Source organism: Artibeus jamaicensis, unplaced genomic scaffold, assembly GCF_021234435.1.
Source record: "Artibeus jamaicensis isolate MK-2021 breed Jamaican fruit bat unplaced genomic scaffold, CSHL_Jam_final contig_685, whole genome shotgun sequence".
Classification (NCBI taxonomy): domain Eukaryota; kingdom Metazoa; phylum Chordata; class Mammalia; order Chiroptera; family Phyllostomidae; genus Artibeus; species Artibeus jamaicensis.
The window spans coordinates 33,065,991-33,084,003 of NW_026521924.1; the positions used below are offsets into that span (position 1 = coordinate 33,065,991).

Consider the following 18,013-nt stretch of genomic DNA (forward strand, 5'->3'; position numbering starts at 1 on the left):
CTGCAAAGTTATGACCTGTCCCCAGCCAGACCATCAGCAGAACCTCGTATCCTAGCACCAATAATTCAGACTTAGAGTCAAGGTCTGCCTCTCAGCTCCGTCACTTGCTATGGTTCGATCCTGCACAAATTGCCCAGCCTCTCCATGCCTCAGTTTCTGCAACTGCGAAACGGGGATAAGAATGTTTATCGCTTGGGGTTGTTGATGTAAGTCCACCACTGATCCCACCACTTAATTATTCCCGTGTTCACCTATTAATCCCAGGCCCCATCCCTACAGCCAGCGAAGGGCGAGGATTCTGCCTGCTTTGTTTACCGCTGTGTCCTCATTACCTGACACTCCCTAGCCCAGTGTAGAGGGTGAGCAAGTATCTGTGATAACTCAGCCCAGTGCCTGGCACCGGCAGCCATCATTATGAACAGAGGAAGCCCATTATTATAGATGACAGGGAAGCAGGTTTTATTTCAAAACAATGCAATAACCAGGAACTGAGAAACAAATAGCTTTCTGAGTGGGGCTGCCACCAGGGAACTTTTCTGAGGCAAAATCTCTCCATCCTGGTCCAGGTGGGGATCAGGCCCTCACAAGCCTGGGAGCCAAGTTGCTCCAGGGTCTGGCCCCACCGTCCTTTCTCAGGGACATTATCCCCCAGATGCAAGACCCCTTCTCTGGGGCTTTCTCTGCTCCAGAAGGCTCGGAGACAGCAGGGAGAAAGGCGCCACTCACCCAGTGTGCAAGGGGACAGCATGGTCTGATGGCAGGCTCACTAGATAAAACACCGGTCAGCTGAATTCGAATTTCAGAACAATCATACATTTTTCGTAAAAGTTTGTCCCGGAGATTGCATGGGATCTAGTTACTCTACAAAGAAAGGGGAAAAAAAGTATTCGACGTTATCTGAAATTCGAAGTTAGCTGAGTGTCCTGTATTCTAACTTGCTAAGTGTTAACCCAGGCTTGCCCGAACTTGGGGACTTCACTCTCCCCTCCCCTACCACGTGGCCATGAGCCCCACAGGAACCTGCTGGGCTGGTCAGGAGACCTCGCAGAGGGCGGCTGAGTGGACCTGGCTGCGTGAGCCCTCACTCAGCTCCTACACAACCCTCAGGAAGGGCAGGCTTTGCTCACAACCGAGCCTCCGCCTAGCACTGCATCGGCCACACCACTGAGTCACCACAACTCTGTCACAAGGACGAATCTCTGGCCCTGCCTTCCTTACACAGCCAAAAAAACGAAAACGGGAAACCACTTCAATGAAATCTAGGTCCAACACCCAAGCACTCCCTGTGGATCACTTTCTTCACTAGATTGCTCACCAGTAAGGACCCAACCTGACATGTCCTTCCAGGCAGACCTTGAGTGCCCCCGTATGCGCGTGCGCACTCCACTCAACAGGAGGTGCTATGCACATGCGTCCATCCAGCGGGGACCCATCTGAAGGGTAAGGTGTGCGCCTGCGCAAGAGGCCTTAACCAGGAAGCGCGGGAAAAGCCTGTCCATAAGCGGGCGCCATTTGGGGCCCAGTTGGTTTCCCGCGCTCGGAGCTTTTTCATCGCAGTCCATCTTCATGGCCTTCGCGCCCATGGGGCCCGAGCCCTCGTTCTTCCAGGCTTTGGACCAGCACAGGGCTTCCCTGCTGGCCGCCCTGAGGAGAGGCGGCAGGGAGCCCGCGGGCGTGGGGACCCGGCTGGTCTCCAGGTACCAGGGCTCCGCGAGGGGGCGGGGCACGTGCTCACGAGGTGGAAAGCGAGCAGGTTCCACGGCCTGGCCGGAGGGTTGGAGGTGCCCTGCAGGGAGATGTCCGGTTGCAGCTTCCGCTCTTTCTATATTAGAGGCCGAAGGCTACAGCCTCCCAGATGTTGAGGCCACCGCAGGTGGGGGTCCCTTGGCCAGCCAGCCCTGAGCCCCGAGAAGGCGGCTCCCTTAGCGCTCCTTCCCGTTCCTGCTTTTAATACTTACTAAACTTCAAAAAGCCTAGTGACAGCCCCCCCCCCCCCCGTGTCTTCTAGAATGTTCCAGGAGCGTCCCTCTCGCAGCTGGGCTCGAGGTGGCCTGAGATCCTTTTGGGTCGGGGAGTCCAAGGCATAATTGGGGGGGGGGATTGATGAAAAATTTAAACTTGAGTTTTTGTGACTTTTTTTTTTGGAAGAGAGAGCGAGAGAAAAATGAATGTTGTGAGTTCTCAATAAATGTGTTTTATCCAAATGAACAAGGAGGTCAACACAATTTAAGTGGTTTATAATAAAACAACGCTTTTCCTGTCTTGGAAGTGAAGACAGGGTACATATTTTAGATGGTTTCTTTAATAGCAAATGAAAGCTCAGAGCGAGGGGCTGATAAACATCAATCACAGCGGTTCTGTCGCTGCCCGACTTGGAACGAACTACAGAAAATGTGTCCGTATTATCGCCAACTTTCACCTAAAACGCTCTGTTTTTTTGCTGCTTTGATCTGCTTTTCTGGTTTATCAGCAAAGTTTTTCAGCCTAAGTAAATGGCTGTCTTTTATTTTTAAGCCCGGACCAACTATCAGAGGGGAAAAAAAGGAAAGGAAAGAAAAACCCGCAAGCAAACAAATTTTTACATAAGGATTTAGTTTGAGGGGGAATTTATGAGGATGAGGGAATGGAGGGAGTGGAAGTCCCCTGCTTACATTTCAGATGTAAATTAATCTGATTGTGTATCAGAGTTGGTCCTGCAACTTTTGTGTGTGTGTGTGTGTGTGTGTGTGTGTGTGTAACTGGAAAAAATGAATATTTGACTCAGTTTTTACAGGTCAATATTAGAAAATATTAAATGTTTTAAATTTCAGTTTCTGTTACATGTGAGTCCAGAGAGAGCAAGTTCCGGTGGAATTTAGAAGCGTCTGCGTTTTGCCCATTTGCTAGATTCGCTGTTCCATCCCAAGCACTGTGCTAACGGTATTTGTAACTGAACAGCATTGTTTCAGAGCCGATGGCTGGTGAAATTAAAAGTCAGCTGACAGAAAACTGGGCTCAGTATTAATAGTTCGCTGTGAAGTGGCCTAATCGCTGCCAAGTCTTTCCGTGGCAGCGATGAAAACGTTTTTTTAGCCACTAACATTCAAAAGAGCCGATTTAAAGCATGAGATCAATTAGAGTAATTAGCTACAAAAAGAAGGGTTTCTTTTGAAACACGCATACTTTTGCACTGCAGTTTTGGGAATTAAATTCAAAGCCAGTATGACATCATTTGAAATGGAAACAGTAATAGGTAAAGCCAACAAGTTTGTATTTAAATAGGTTAATATGAAAGGTAGATTCAAATGTATTTATAAGTTGAATTGTCTAGTCATTCATCTAAAAGGGAAATACTACTTCAATGGGTAATTGTTCAAAAAGTAAAATTACCAGCAGATGAAATGTCTGTTAAGCCACACTGATGTCGGAGTTTAGTGGGAGGCATTACGGACATGGGTTCCTGATGCTTAAAAAACAGTGAGTGGCACAACTATTTAATTTCAGTGCTGGTCTGGGGAAAGGTTGCATGTTGTAAAGACCTAACTTAGAATTAAGATAGAATCACGGCGTGTTTATTGTTTCAGTTCTGAGGTTCTTGCATCGATCGAAAATATTATCCAAGACATAATCACAAGCTTGGCAAGAAACGAAGCACCTGCGTTCATGATAGAAAACAGATCGACCTGGGGAAACATAAAGTGAGCATTTTGCATTTTTTATATTTTTGAATGCAGTATCTATGTCATTATTTGAATTCACTGAAATTAGAGCTCTCATCGGATTTTTTAAGTTACTTTTACCCCTGCCAAAAAGGATTTAAGGGATTTTACAATATATGTACCATATTGGCTGGTTAAGTAAACTAGAAGTAGGTGCAAAGATAAGGCACAGGGAAAGCAATTCTAGGAAGAAAGAATAGAGCTCCGGAAGAGGTTGGGATTCAAAATGCGTATGATAAAGTCTTACAGTCCTGCTAAAAATAGGCTCCCAACTTAGATCTAAGCTTTCCAGCACTCAAAGGGGAATTTTCATCCATATCGAGAAAGCAGACCACTTGTTCTGGGGGCCTACAACCGATCCTGATATGGAGACGAAGATAAATGGGTCCTGAACACAGAGCACGTTCCAAAGGCTCTTTCTCCTAACAGGTCTTCCCCTGCTAAGTCACGTGTCCAGGAGGGTAAAATCAGCAAACAGCTTAATCAAAGTCCTGGAACCTGGTTACGTAGTTTGTTTTTCTGAGCTCCTCAGCCTGTAGAATCTTTCCATTAAATAATGAAGAACACTGCAAAAGTAGTTCTCCATGAAAGTCATACAAACAGAATGAAAGTAATTCTGAGGCTGAGAGTATTCTTCTATGATCCATATAACAAATATAAAACCTAACCTTTTGGATCATATTTTTGCTTGGTGTTTTGCAAGATGGATTGCAACAAGCCTGAAGCCCCTGACAGCCGGCCTGTTTGCCTGGTGCCTTCTGCCCCCTTTGGGACAAGCTTGGTAGTTCACTGTAACAACCTGGTAGAAATTATTTCATGTAACTTGAGAGGTAAATCAGAAATTAAATATTTCAAAACTTATTAAATTGAGTAAATTCATTGAGTAAATTGTTGAAATTAGCAAAATGCTAATTGTGAAATATTTGAAAATAGTTTCACATACACTAAATGTCTTCCCAGGAAACAGACACACACACATCATAATCAAAGGTCTATCATTCACTTATTTTAAACACTTTCTTTTAGTGCCTTTATATGTCACAACACTAATTACCCAAATGTCACCTGGAGTTATCTAAGCTCGAAACCTAGGCTATCCTAAAGCGTTAACGCTTACATCACATAGAAATGACTTGAATCGTGCAGAAGAGGACATTGGGTGTATATTGTTTGAATTCCAGAAACTAGTTGTTTTTCATTTTACCCCCTTGCTTTAAACAAAACAACAGGTTTGAAGATTCTGTGGGTCTTCAGATGGCGCCTCACTGCACCACAAGAAAGATCAAAAGTGATTCGCCAAAATCAGTTAGGAATTTTGGTAAGTCAGTCTTTCTTAGCTTTTGGTAATAAATGAATTTGGTTACTTTCAGATTTTTGTTATTCTTGGTCAAATAATTTTACTTGTTTTTTAATAAAACACCATCATACTTGAAATAAATTTATAGAATTTTGTATTGTCATTAACCATGGAAGTACATTGTAATTCCAAAGTAAATTTTCAAGGTACATGATTCAGTGGAAAAATATTGTCTTAGTTTTGCTGTTCATTGAGCAATAATTTTACCTGATTCTTCAGGCAATTATATTCTGTACTTAACACTTCTGTTTTGGAAAGATAATTAGATAATTTTTGTAATGTTATGGAAAATAACTAGTGACTGTTAAATTTTTTGAATTAGAGAAATGATGAGTAACTCATTTATTGCATCTTATTTTCCAGCTCTAATTCTTAAAATACTGTCTATGATTTATAAACTAGTACAGAGCAACACTTACGCAACCAAAAGGTAAATGTATTGTTCTGGTAATTTATTCTGTAAAATATAGTGTGAGGCCTGGCTGGTGTGGCTCAGTGGATTGAGTGTCGGCGTATGAACTGAAAGGTCACCAGTTCGATTCCCAGTCAGACCACATGCCTGGGTTGCAGGTCGGGTCCCCTGTTGGGGGATATAAGAGGCAACTGCTCAATGTACCTCTGATACATTGATTTTCTCGCTCTCTCTTTCTCCCTCCCTTCCCCTCTCTGTAAGGGTAAATAGATAAAATCTTTAAAAATAAATAAATCAGTAATTTAAAAAATGCAAGATTTAGCTAGATTAACTTCCACTATGTGTTTTGAAAAGTTGCGTCCAACTAGACTGTGGGTAGTAGATACTTTTACCCACCGATAGATTACTGTGCGTTTCATGTAGTTAAAGCTTTCTCCAGGTACAGCTGCAGCACCTGGCATGTTCAAACAACGTGCCTGATGGAGTTTTGAATTCTCACAGAGACATCTATTACACTGACAGCCAACTCTTTGGGGATCAGGCCACTGTGGACAGCACCATCAACGACGTCTCCTGCATGCTGAAAGTGCCCAGGAGGTGCCTGCACATAGTAGGTGGCGTGTAATGCCAGACGTCTCCTTTGAGACCTAGTGCCTGTATAAAAATTATAATGGGAAAATAAATGTGACCTGTGCCTTTTTTTGATATTTTTGATACTATATTTTTCTCACTGTAAATTTAAATATCTATTTTCAGTATTTCTCTGGAAGAATGGGACCAAAATAGATGAATTACCGAATATTTTTTATTTCTAAATATGCTTACATATTTTCTCCTTTATTTCTTAAATTACAAACTAAGCTAAAAGTACATATATTCTAGCAAGTGCACCTGAGGAATGACTCTGCAGCATAAAATATATTTGTGACAAAGTTTTCAAATATGTCTCTCTTTCTTAGTTATCTACATCAAAAGGTCTAATCGCCGGCAACCTGAGGTACATGGAGGAAGACGGCACCAAAGTGCACTGCAGCTGCGCGACAGTGAGTGGCCTCGGCTCACGCCCGTGGGCCCCCTTTCCGGCCCCGCGTTGAGGAGCGTGCTCTGTTCCCGGCTTGTTACGTAGTGTGGAGCTTGAGGTTATAAAATAAAGCCGAGGCACACATAGGTATAGGAATAAGTAAAGTTTTAAAATGTGCCACTTGTCCAGTGTCACTGAAATAAATGCACACATTTCTTTTAAAAATGGACTGTTGTTTTCAGGTCGAGAGTGGCTTGGTCATTTTAGCATGGTGGTTTAGGTAATCTTTAGTTTATTTAGGTAAACGTTCTGGTTCTGGCCCTGGCTGCTGTGGCTTGCCGGATTGAGTGCCATTCTGAAAATCAAAGGGTCACTGGTTTGATTCCAGGTCAGGCCTGGGTTGCTGGCCAGGTCCCCAGTAGGAGGCCTGTGAGAGGCAGCCACGCATGGATGTTTCTTTTCCTCTTTCTCCCTCTCTTCCCTTCCCTAAAAGTAAATTAGTAACAAAATTTCTTTTTAAAACTTTCTGGTTCTGAAATTAATATGCCTAAAATTAAACTATTTAGCTCAGCTTTGGTACGTGGGAGGCCCGCAGTACCAAAGGAGCGGTGTGAACAGGGCCGGCCGCCGGTTTGGAAAGGGGCGCACAGTGCGGAGCCTGCGAGGCCCCTGCTCAGGGGAGTCGGTCCCCCCCCCCCGTTGTCACCTGCTGGGCAGTGGCTGGGGTCTTGTGTCTGTTTTCTTACTGAAGAATAAATATTTCCTGGTGTTTTCATACTGAGGCGTAAACCTCTGATGGCAGGTATATTTTTTTATAAATGAAAATACAGGGTTTTTGTGATAAATTTAGAAATGTGGTTATACTTTCATTTTATCTAAAATAAAAACTGTCTTGTTTTGTTAATTAGGCTGTTGCTGTACCATCTAATATTCAAGGAATCTGGAGTATCCTTTGAATGGAAAAACTATTTAAATTCCTGGAAGGTTCATTCACTCGTTATTGTGATAAGCATTCTGTATGTAACCACCAAGCTAGACCCTATGGTGGCCAAGATACACACGCCGTGGTCCCTTCTGTGGGATTCTTTTACAAGCTCACCATGTGGTAGTAAATATCTGTTACATATTTCAAGGGAAAAATGAAAATACTGTATCTATAGCTGCTTTAGAATTGATCTAGATCTATTGATCTAATTGATCTATAGAATTATTTAGTTGGTTAAATTGAAATACTCTTGCCTTAAATTTGTCCACCTTAACTTTACAGATTTAATTACAGATGCAAAATTTCTATTAATTGTAGAAAAAGATGCGACATTTCAGCGACTGCTAGATGACAACTTTTGCAGCAAAATGTCTCCGTGCATCATGGTCACGGTATATTATCTATCTTTACTACAACTCCAAGACTAATGTCATTCTCTGGCGACTCATACGAGCGGCCTATGATGTCATCTCTGTTGCTCAGATAACATTCTTTTGTCAGTGTGATGCATCCTTTGGGTCATAGACAAGAATTTCTGAGGTGTCTATTTAATCTTTTTAATTGATTTTTTGAGGGTAGGGGAGAAAGAGAAAGGGAAACATTGATTTGGGGGGGGTGGTCCCAGTTATTTCTGCACTTGTTGGTTGCTTCTGGGTATGTGCCCTGACCAGGGATCAAACCTGCAACCTTGGTGTATCACGATGACATTCTAACAAACTGAGCTGCCCAGCCAGGGCTCAGATATGTTTATTTATTTAAACAGACTCAAATCTGATCAAAGTCAAGGTCAGGTGGCTCAGTCGGTTGGAGCATTGTCCCATACACCAAAGGGTTGTAGGTTTGATTCCCGGTCAGGGCCCATACCTAGTTTTGGGTTCAGTATCCAATCAGGGTGCATATGGGCGGTAACCCGTTGACATTTCTCTCTCACATCAATGTTTTCTGCACTCTCCCTCTCCTCTCTCTCTAAAATGAGTAAGTGTATTTAAAAACGTTTAAATCGAGGCGATGGACCTGATCCGTAAACACCAGCAATTTCCTAAAACCACCGTGAGGGCGTGTGGGCTTCAGGTGCCCCCGCGCGGCCTCCCCAGAGTGCCACGTGTCTTGCCGTGGTGTGGTGAGAGCGGGGAAGTGCCCTTGTCTGCCTCACTCGGGTTGGCGTGTGGGTAATTTCAAGTCCATCAAAAGGAGCCTGCTGTTCTGAAAAACAAGTGTTCAAAGACCACCGAAGAGCAGAGAAAAAGGCACCAAGATACTACACAGGGCACTGCTGGGTCGGTTAGCACAGGGGAGTGCACACGTGTCCTGCCACGGGGGCTGGGGTGGTGGATGACAGGTGCTGGGGTAGGGCAGAAAGTGGTGGGGACAAAGGACGCTTGGGGTGTGGGCGGGTGGAATGATAATTCCCCTGCCTTGTCCTGGCTGGCGCTCTCCTGCTTTTATAGATCTTTGTAAAAACCTAGGTTTAGAAAGGAAAAAAGCTCACTCACTCAAACTTAGCGTGGCTTCCTAGACCCGCAGTTATCGTAGTGACTGTGAGCTGTGCTGTGGAGGCAGGTGTGTGCAGCTGCAGGGGGTCCGGGGAGGCACTCACAGGCGGTCTGGGCTGGGGAGCCAGGCAGGAGGCTGTCCGGGGTAAGGAAGGAAGAGGACTGGCTAAGGAGAAAGACTGAAACGAAGGACAACTGAGGCCAGTTCTGAAGGGCGTGGCGACTCGGGAGGTGAGGATGAGTCCCACGGCCCTGGTGTGACGTGTGGAGCCACACGACCAGTTGAAGCTGCAGGACAAGCAGCAGGAAGGGTCGGTTCTTCGTGGGAGAGTTGTGAGTAGTTTCAGAACAGGAGACGGTAGCGGGGCATTGGGGTGGCGCCTAGTTGGAAGTTGAGACAGAAAGTTCAGACAGAGGCCTCAAAACATCAGAGGTTATCTTTGAACCCCTGAAGTGGTCACTGCTGGGTGCGCTCTGTGGCTCACTCTTCGGCCCGTGCTCTTGCCCTTTCATGCTGTGCTGGGTGGACAGGAAGCCAGTCCGGCAATGCAAAGGAGGCTCGAGGCCAGGACCTCTGTGCAGCCCTGGGGGCTGAATCCCATCTGGTCCCAACGCCTGGGAAGTGCGCCTAGAGCCAGCTCACTGTCAGGTCCGGGCCGAGGAGAGAGCACAGAGGTGGCCGTGCACACGCGGGGGGGAGGGCACAGCCCTGTCCCTCCCCGTCTGTCTGCCGTATGCTGCCTTCTGGCCCTCGCTCCAAGGGGGTGCTGGCAGGGTTCCATTGACAAGTGCCGCTGTCACTCCCGGGACACACCCACAGGCGGCCGTCCCTGGGGCCACCTCTGAAGGGTTAGGTGGGAGGGTCCTGGTCACTGGCCATCCTCGGGTGCCCTGACTGCACCACAGACGCGTCCCCTTTCCCAAGGGAAAAGGAGAGCATGCTGCCGTTCACTGAGTGGTCCCATGTGCCGGACCCCGGGCCCTTTACATAATCAGGGTCCACAGTTACTGCCGCTGGTCACGTAACGACGTGTGGAGTCTCTCAGCCTCTTTATGAGGTAGGCACTATCGTCACCCCATTTGAATGTCGGGGCCCCGGGGCGCAGGAAGATATTTGCCACAAAACCAGGACTGGGACGCAGGGAGGCCAGCTCCACACTGCTGTGCTGCCGTAGCTCCGAGCGGCAGGTGCAGTGATCTTGACTTAAATGAAGCCACGGCCTAAAGAGACCAAGGAGCTCACCCAGTGTCACCCACGAATGATGGGCACAGAGGGAGTTCAGACTCGGAGCCGTGCGACGGGAAGCCCATCCTTAACCCCACTCGCGTCTCCCCCGCCCAGGGCTCCCCTGCTGTCCGCCTTCCTCTCCACATGCTGCAGTGCTCAGGGAGTTGCTTTCCTGTGTGACTGTTCTAACGGCTTCACAGTATTATCCCACCGTGTGGGCTCGTTAATCCTAAATTTTAGCCGGGTGCTCTCCTGAGTGCTTTATAGTTACCAAGTCATTTAATTCCTATGCAGTCTCAGAAGGCGTCATGCAGCCGTGAACCGCAGGGGTCCGGGGTTCGCTCAGGTTCGTGCTGCTGAGCACTGGCAGAGCCGAGGCATCGGCGCAGGCTGTCCGGCCCCACGGCTGGCATGTGTCATGCTACCACCGTGCGGCACTGCCCCTCCGTGTCCCTGTTGAGAGACCGTGGCTGTTTGTAGCTTTTTTGTCGCTTTTAAACAGCGCTGCGGTGAACATCTGCGTAGGTTGGGTTTTTATTCTCACTGAGTCTGCTGAAGTCTGCCCTTGGGCTGGCAGCGCCGAGTCCGGGTGAGTGCGTGGGGGCTTTTGCACCCCAGTGTGCTGTCCGCGTCGTGGGTTTTCCAGCCCACACCTGTCTCCCAGCACCTGCTGCTTTAAGGTGACGGGGTCGACTCTTATGTCATTACTGATATAACGACCTTGTTACAGATCTTGCTCTTCTGGAAGTAAAATGCGTCACCGCAATCTTGCTTTCAGGGGAAGGGAGTGCCCGACCTGAACACCAGACTCCTGGTCAGGAAGCTGTGGGACACCTTTCACATCCCCACGGTCACTCTGGTGGACGCCGACCCGCACGGTAACCTGTCCCTCGTCTCAAAACTGTCACACTCAAATCGTGCTGTGGTTTCGTGACTTTCTGCTCTTAGAGCAGTGCCACGAATATTTTAAAGGAGTATGGTTATTAGATTAAAATGAATGACTACAATCATCTGAGGCAACTGATTGCCATTTAGCCATATTAAACTGAACTGTAAGTTTTCGTTGGTTAACATCCACAAAAATAAAATCTGCAGATGTTAGACTTAATTTGAGAGTGAAAATGATCTAACCTGTAATATACAAGAAGCCTAATTTTAAAGTTAACTCTCTCAACAGGGATAGAAATAATGTGCATTTATAAGTACGGATCTATGGTAAGTACAGGAAAGTATTTTTTTTCCACTCTTGACATATTTTACACTCATTGGGGTTGTTTCTGTACTTACTTACCAGCCCCTAGGAAGTGGAGGGCTCCCAAAGTCCCAGGGGAGCTGCCATCCAGTCTGATGCCCTGCTGCGGTCCCAGCTCCCAGTGTGACCAGTGCCACCTCGGTTGCCAGCGCGGGTTGGCTCTGGGCCAGAGGCTTTGGTACCCTCCACTTTGCGGGAGTAACCTCGGGCCTCCAGGGGCAGTGCAGTCTGGTCACAAACACTCTGAGCCTTATGTGTGGCCCGGATCCCTGCCTTGGCTGGTCCCCTTCCTCCCACCACGAGCACCCATCTCTGCGCTGGGGTCTGCAACTACTGTGCCCCTGTGGCTTTCAAAGCTGGGTCCCGGACCGCAGCACCAGCGTCTCCTGGGCACTCACTAGCCATGCAGATCTCAGGCCCTGTCCAGACCGGCTGAAATGGAATCTCTAGGGATGGCCCCCAGTGGTCCTGACACGTGGTCGAGTTTGGGAGCCACTGGTGTGCCCCTGGAGTGTCCCTGCCATGCGTGTTCAGAGTGGGTGAGAAGGGTGGTGGAGCCCCAACGCCCAGTAGCACATGCGGTGCGAGGGCTCCTCCGCAGACCGTCAAGAAGCACCGTCAAGACGGTCCACCGTCTTCTGGACCGTCAAGTCCAGAAGCACTGTGGGCGGTTTGCACACCGCCGCTGGGAGTCGGCCCAGGGGGCTCTGGGGGCCTGAACTCCTCGTGTTCTTTCTTAATAAGTGGAGATTTGGCTGCAAAACAAGGGTGCCACTCCTCCACCACTCAGCCTTCCCTGATACGCTTTTGCTCTGTCGTAGTCGATGTCCTTCGAAGCCCATAACCTCACCGTTCCCGCTGTTAGATGGCTCGGTCTCCTTCCATCGGACATTAAAAGGTCAGGCGGGTTAGCAGAACTGGGCTGTTCAGAATGATGACTCATTGTAATACATCCCAATGAGCCTCAGAAGTCACTGCAAGGGAGAGCTCTTAATGCTTCCGACGTGCACTGCTTCCTGCGACTCAGGGTCGCGTGGTTGGGCACTCAGTTCACCCCGTTTCTGCTCAGCTCCTGAGGCACCTAAACGGACCCGGTGAACTGGGTGTGCAGGTGGCCGGAGAGCACCTTGTGTTTTGCCTTTACTGTTAAAATATTCTGAAGTTTATTACACGTATACAGTATAAGACGTAGATTATTTGAGAAACATTATTTGACATGAATCAATTTTATATTTAAATTTTTTATTTCAAAAATATCTCAAGATTACATAAAGTTTGGGAACCTAAAGTCTGGTGAGTTGAATATATACATTCATTACAAAAAAAATCCTACATAACGAGGTTAAAATGACCTTCAGATGAACAGCTTTACTTTTGTAGATTATTTTCTGTGCACAGTCACACTTTTCACAAAAACGGGCTCATCCGACATTATTTTGTGATCTTTTTCACACGGTGCAGTGAGGCCACTTCCTGTGTCAATGACTGTGTTCCTCTTCTGTAGCCTCGTTGTCACGTCTTACGTTTCCCAGTTCAAATTCTGGGTGTGCCCGTGTTTGTTGGGCCAGTTGCTCGGGTCAGACGGCTAGGCGGTTTCCAGACCTCTGCTCCGAGGGGCAGAGCTCCGCTGGGCCCTCCTGTAACTGAGTCTCCACCCGCGGCTTCAGTCGGTCCCGCGGGCTGACCCCCTGGAGTCGCAGGGTCAGAGGGCGTGCGCACACTCAAGGTTTAGGCGCCCTCTGGGTGGGTGGTTAGTTTGCTTTCCCTGGAGAGTAGAGCCCGCCCGTCACTTTTATTCACCTCCACTGACGGGACATTTAAAAATATTTTACTGTAGCTTTAGCTGGCCATGAGAACGAACCCAAATGTGCCCGTTCCGGTCCCTCTAGGCTCGCTCGAACTTGGTGACAAGCACGTGCTTCCCGAATGTGGGATGTGAACAGGTTTGGGGCGGTGGCTGCTTCTGACGAAATGAGGGCACAGCAGCAAAGATCTGATTTTTAATTCTTGAGTGTGTGCACTCTGGTGAATCAAAGCTTTGGTTAGTTTAGTGCTTGCTCTGTGTCATGGTCAAGGTCGCTTGGGGAGACTGTGTGAAGCGTTTCTAACGCAGATGCAGGACAAGTGACCTGACCTTTATCAAGGTGAAGGCTTGGAGAGCTCCAGCCGCAACTCATAAATCCATTGGTTCTCTCCAGAGCCACTCCAAATAAACGGGCAACCAAATGGAAAAACGGGGGTAAGCCACAGAAACATGGCTCAAGGGAAGTCCTTTAAGTCCCCTTTCAGTCAGTTGTCACCCTGCCCAGGAGCTGCCACTGGCAAGTGGTCAGAGTTATGGGGACACTGAAGAAGACTTTGACACTGGTGCTGTCCCGGGAAACCCAGTGCTCCTGACTTCAGACGTCCACGCCCTGTGTCCTGGACCTCTCCTGCTCCACGTTTTAAACTCATGTCAAGATAAAGCTACCTTTTACTTTTTAAAATTTGGCACTCGATAGGTATGTGCGTGTGCACACGTTCAGGTGCAAGTGAGTGAAAAATGACAACTCACTTCCACGGCCCAGAACATTCTCCCCGAACACCACGATGTGACTACTTGGGACCCTAAAAGCCCACTCTTAACTCTGTGTCACTCGGCCACACGGCCAGCGAGGTGTTGGGCCTCAGTGCTGCTTCGATGCCCAGAGCCCTGCCTCGGGGGTGCACACGCGGGCTGCTCTTGCTGCCGCCGTCTGTCTGCCTGTCGCCATCCTGCGGGGGTGACGCGAGGAAGAGCAGCCGTTCAGAGCAGACTTCCACGGGGAACTTGGGCACTTGTGGGTCTGGGGAATGCCAGACCTCCAAACTCCAGGACGTAACAGGTGGGTCCGCACTAACTCTCTTGTCTGCGATTTCTGCTATTTCTTGGAATAGTACGGTAAACATGAGTGACATACATGCGACCTTCAAGTTACAGGGACACTGTGTTTTTACTGATTTTTCCATCACTTTTTCTAGGTTAAACATACCCAGAGATAACTTAGTTCCGCTGACAAAACGGGACCAAATGAAACTCGACAGCATCCTAAAGAGACCCTACGTTACTTGCCAGCCATGTTGGAGGAAAGAAGTATGTTTCTTTGTAAAGTTCGAGTGTTGTATGTCTCATTGTCTTTGACTTCAGTGGCACCTAATCACGTATTTTGAAAATATCCTCCTGGAAATTTTATGTGACCAGCAACTCATGTGAGTGCCGTCTGTCTGTACACGGCGGCTGAGACACTGGACCCTGAGTGCTGACAGGCCCGGTCGCGGTGCGGCCGGTCTGCTCCTGCCCTCGTCACAGTGATCAAGTCGTGGTCCAGGGCTGGTCACAGTTCGCGGAGGGAGAAAGACAGACAAAGACCCCAGAATATTCCTGGTTATGGAAGGCATCTACCTCCGGGTGGTCCCCTGATATTTTTAGCTGTTGCAGCTCTAGAACATTCTAGCTGACCCTGAAGACCGTTGCCCATGGTTTGGGAGAATAAACCAAATGTGGATTTAAACATTTGTTGAGTGGACAGAGCTGTGTTAAGGACTCCGGTAGACTGTCCTTTACTTTTATTGACAGATGGAAACAATGGCAGGCTCTAAAGTGAAGGCAGCGATTCAAGCTCTGACCCTCCTGTCACCGGATTACCTCTCCAGGGTGTACCTCCCTAACAAGCTACAGTTTGGAGGGTGGGTGTAAAAACACGTCAGAGTGCATCTTGTGATTTCAGGAGGGTTCTCAGTGTTTTCTGGTAGAAGACACTGTCATAAAAATATGCATTCTTAATTTCACAGAGGTAAAATAATTTTTCATTAATTATATTTTTGTCAAAACAAATGCTGTACTCTAATTTTCTTTAGAAGGCTTTATTTACCCTTCTTTATCGAGAGTGATCTATATCCTGTTCTAAATTATAAAAGACTATGTTATTTTGACTTTTAACTTTTATTTGAAAAAATATGTTTACATGTTATCAAAGTCTACAAAAATATTTTGCTTTCTACAATACAACGAATGTTAAAGCATGAAGTGTCTTATTAGCGACAAAAATAACCACCGGAGCTGAGAGGTCGCAGACGGACCACGGTGTCCAGCGCCTCTCAGTTCCCCCTTCGCCCTCAGCACAGGCCACACCCCCTTCGCTCACTCGTGAAGTCGGTACAGCTTGTTATGGATAAGCAGTCAGGTGTGTGTACTCGTCAGTGCTTGTTCTTTCGTTTTTGAGCTTACTTTTTATTAATAATATATTTACTTGAAAAATTTCTCAAGGGTTTTATCAGTTGTTACCCAAATTCAAGTCTGCTGAATTCTGCTCTAGTTTAGGTTTCTAGAACAAAGGACTTCTCCAGCGTTAAGATTTACAGAAGCCTCAAATTTTATTATTCCCTTCTGTAACAGTTAAGACGTGATCTTTCACCCTCATAAACATATCTTAATTTTTCTAGATGAGTTTGGTGATTTTATTCTGCACTGTTAACAAACTGTTAACTGCCCTGAAAAGTTTCTGATACTTTTGAGCAGGAGATGTGTGTACAGGAGAAGGACCAAAATGTTGGGCCACCTGCTCTATCAGGAGACGTTAATAATAACCACAGGTACCTTTCCGAGAGCTTGTAGGTGCCAGTCACGCCTACACATTATCATGCGAAAGGCCTCCTGGGAAGGTGCACCTGTGGTTTACAGGCGGGAACACAGAACGTCGCTTGTCCAAAGCCTCACAGACAGAATGGGGCTGAGCGTAGACAGTAGTCCTGTCTACCTCAAGAGCGGGACCAGCGACCCAGTGAGTGGGGCCCAGCACAAACTCTAAGTGTAGGGTCCCTTGTTCAGAAGTGATTGAGAATTCCAAGGTAAACATGGCAGAAAATTAAACCAGGCATGGGGCCCTTCTTAGAATGGGACCCTGTGTGACTGCACAGGATGACACCACGGACGGAGCTGGCCCTGCTCTCGAGGTCCTAGCAGCTATTCAACAGGGTGCTGTACCAATAAAAGAAAATATCTTAGGTGATGCAGTCGGTACCGGCATTTTTCTAGTTGTTTTACAAATGTTAATTTCATCTCCACAGAAGCCCTATCAGCTAGGTAGTTTCCTCATCATCTTTATTTCACAGGCAAGGCAACAATGGTACATAGAGGTGACGGAGCTCTACCAATTGTTAAGATTTGTTCCCCAAAAGCATTACTGTAAAACTGACAGGACTGCTAAGCAGTGGAGCTGGGGCTTAAACCCCCAGTCTGGCTCCAGAGCTCACGCTTCAGCCTTGGCGCTGGTCCACGCGAAGTGCTGCGTGTGGCCGGTGTGCACCCTGCCCGCAGGTCTGCATCCCTGCCGTTGGGGATGGGCCAGAGCAGGGCCCCCCCGTGCCAAGCCCGTGCTGTCAACTGTGTGGTATATTCCCTGGGCACATCAGCACTAAATACTTCATTCTGAGAACATTCTGGTGTACCGTTAACTTGAGTGACTCGTGAAACTACCTGAAATTTGAGAAAATTTTTATAAATCATAATTTTTTGTTTGAATTCATACCATTCATCTTCCACTAACATCTAATTATATCATTAAACTTGGACGAGTTTTGTAAATAAGATGACTAACTTGTGGGTAAGCCGCAGAATCTCTGGCTCAAGACACATTGCCAAAGGGGGCGGTGAGGAGTCGGCCATGGTCACTAAAACGGGAAAAAGGCTCGCGGCAGCATTCAGTGGGACAGGTAAATTCACCTCAGGTTTATGATCGGAATTTGCTTTCAAAATCTTCATTTATTTGGAAAATTAAAATGGAAAGAAAAAATACACTATAGTTTGACATTGCTACCCATCTTTATCAGACGCAGATGAAAAGTTAATGTGAGTAGCTATTTGGGAGTCATCTATAATTTTAATTCTTAAGATTTGTTCCCCAAAAGGATTACTGTAAAATTGGCAGCTATTTAAAATGACAACTGACAGCAGACATCCCCTCTAGCACCATCATCTGTATTTTAACTATTTCCATCATTTTAATCAAGAAAGAACATTTGAATTGGAATCTGTTTATAATTAAAGTAATAAAAACTCATGCAACAAAAAGATGATCAGAGAATCTTTTTTCCTTAAAGGCTCATAATCACCCTAGTAAAAGCTCTGTGATATGCTCACATTTCAGAGAAATGTAACTGTCATTGCTGATGATGCTAAGTGGTTTCAGAAGTCATGATTTCATGGGAAAAACACATATTGCACTTTCTACAAAGTAGGCAAAGAACACTCCCGGATTCCCACAACTTCCTTTTGTGAGACTGTCTCCGCTGAACAGTTTGATTGTAGGTACCTGTTCAGTGGTGCTGAAAAGAAAATACTTTCAAACCTAAGCCGCATGTGCACGTGCCCTAGAGTATTTCCAAAGGTACCTTCTGTCACCAGTAAAGATTCACAGCCCAGGAAGATGGTCCTGCAAAAACAAGCTGAGGTCGCCCTCTGCTGGCAGAAGCTCTACTGATCTCTCAAATCCTGCCACCGTTTGCGGTGGACACTTCCATAAAACATTTTCAGGTCATTGTATTAAGGAA

At 46.8% G+C, this 18,013-nt stretch overlaps 1 protein-coding gene across 2 annotated transcripts; it reads left to right on the forward strand.

Annotated features, from left to right (window-relative positions):
* Nucleotides 1-1,566: 1,566 nt before the first annotated feature.
* SPO11 (SPO11 initiator of meiotic double stranded breaks) lies at nt 1,567-15,161 on the forward strand. 2 transcript variants are annotated; one of them, XM_037133628.2, is made up of 13 exons: nt 1,567-1,697; nt 3,564-3,677; nt 4,928-5,016; nt 5,419-5,485; nt 5,969-6,077; nt 6,427-6,510; nt 7,397-7,433; nt 7,756-7,865; nt 10,973-11,072; nt 11,372-11,409; nt 12,268-12,344; nt 14,447-14,558; nt 15,042-15,161. In XM_037133628.2, the coding sequence occupies exons 1-13, from the start codon at nt 1,567-1,569 to the stop codon at nt 15,159-15,161; spliced, it is 1,188 nt and encodes a 395-aa protein (XP_036989523.2). The 2 variants fall into 2 exon arrangements, with proteins under 2 accessions (XP_036989523.2, XP_036989524.2); XM_037133629.2 differs by lacking the exon at nt 3,564-3,677.
* Nucleotides 15,162-18,013: the final 2,852 nt, after the last annotated feature.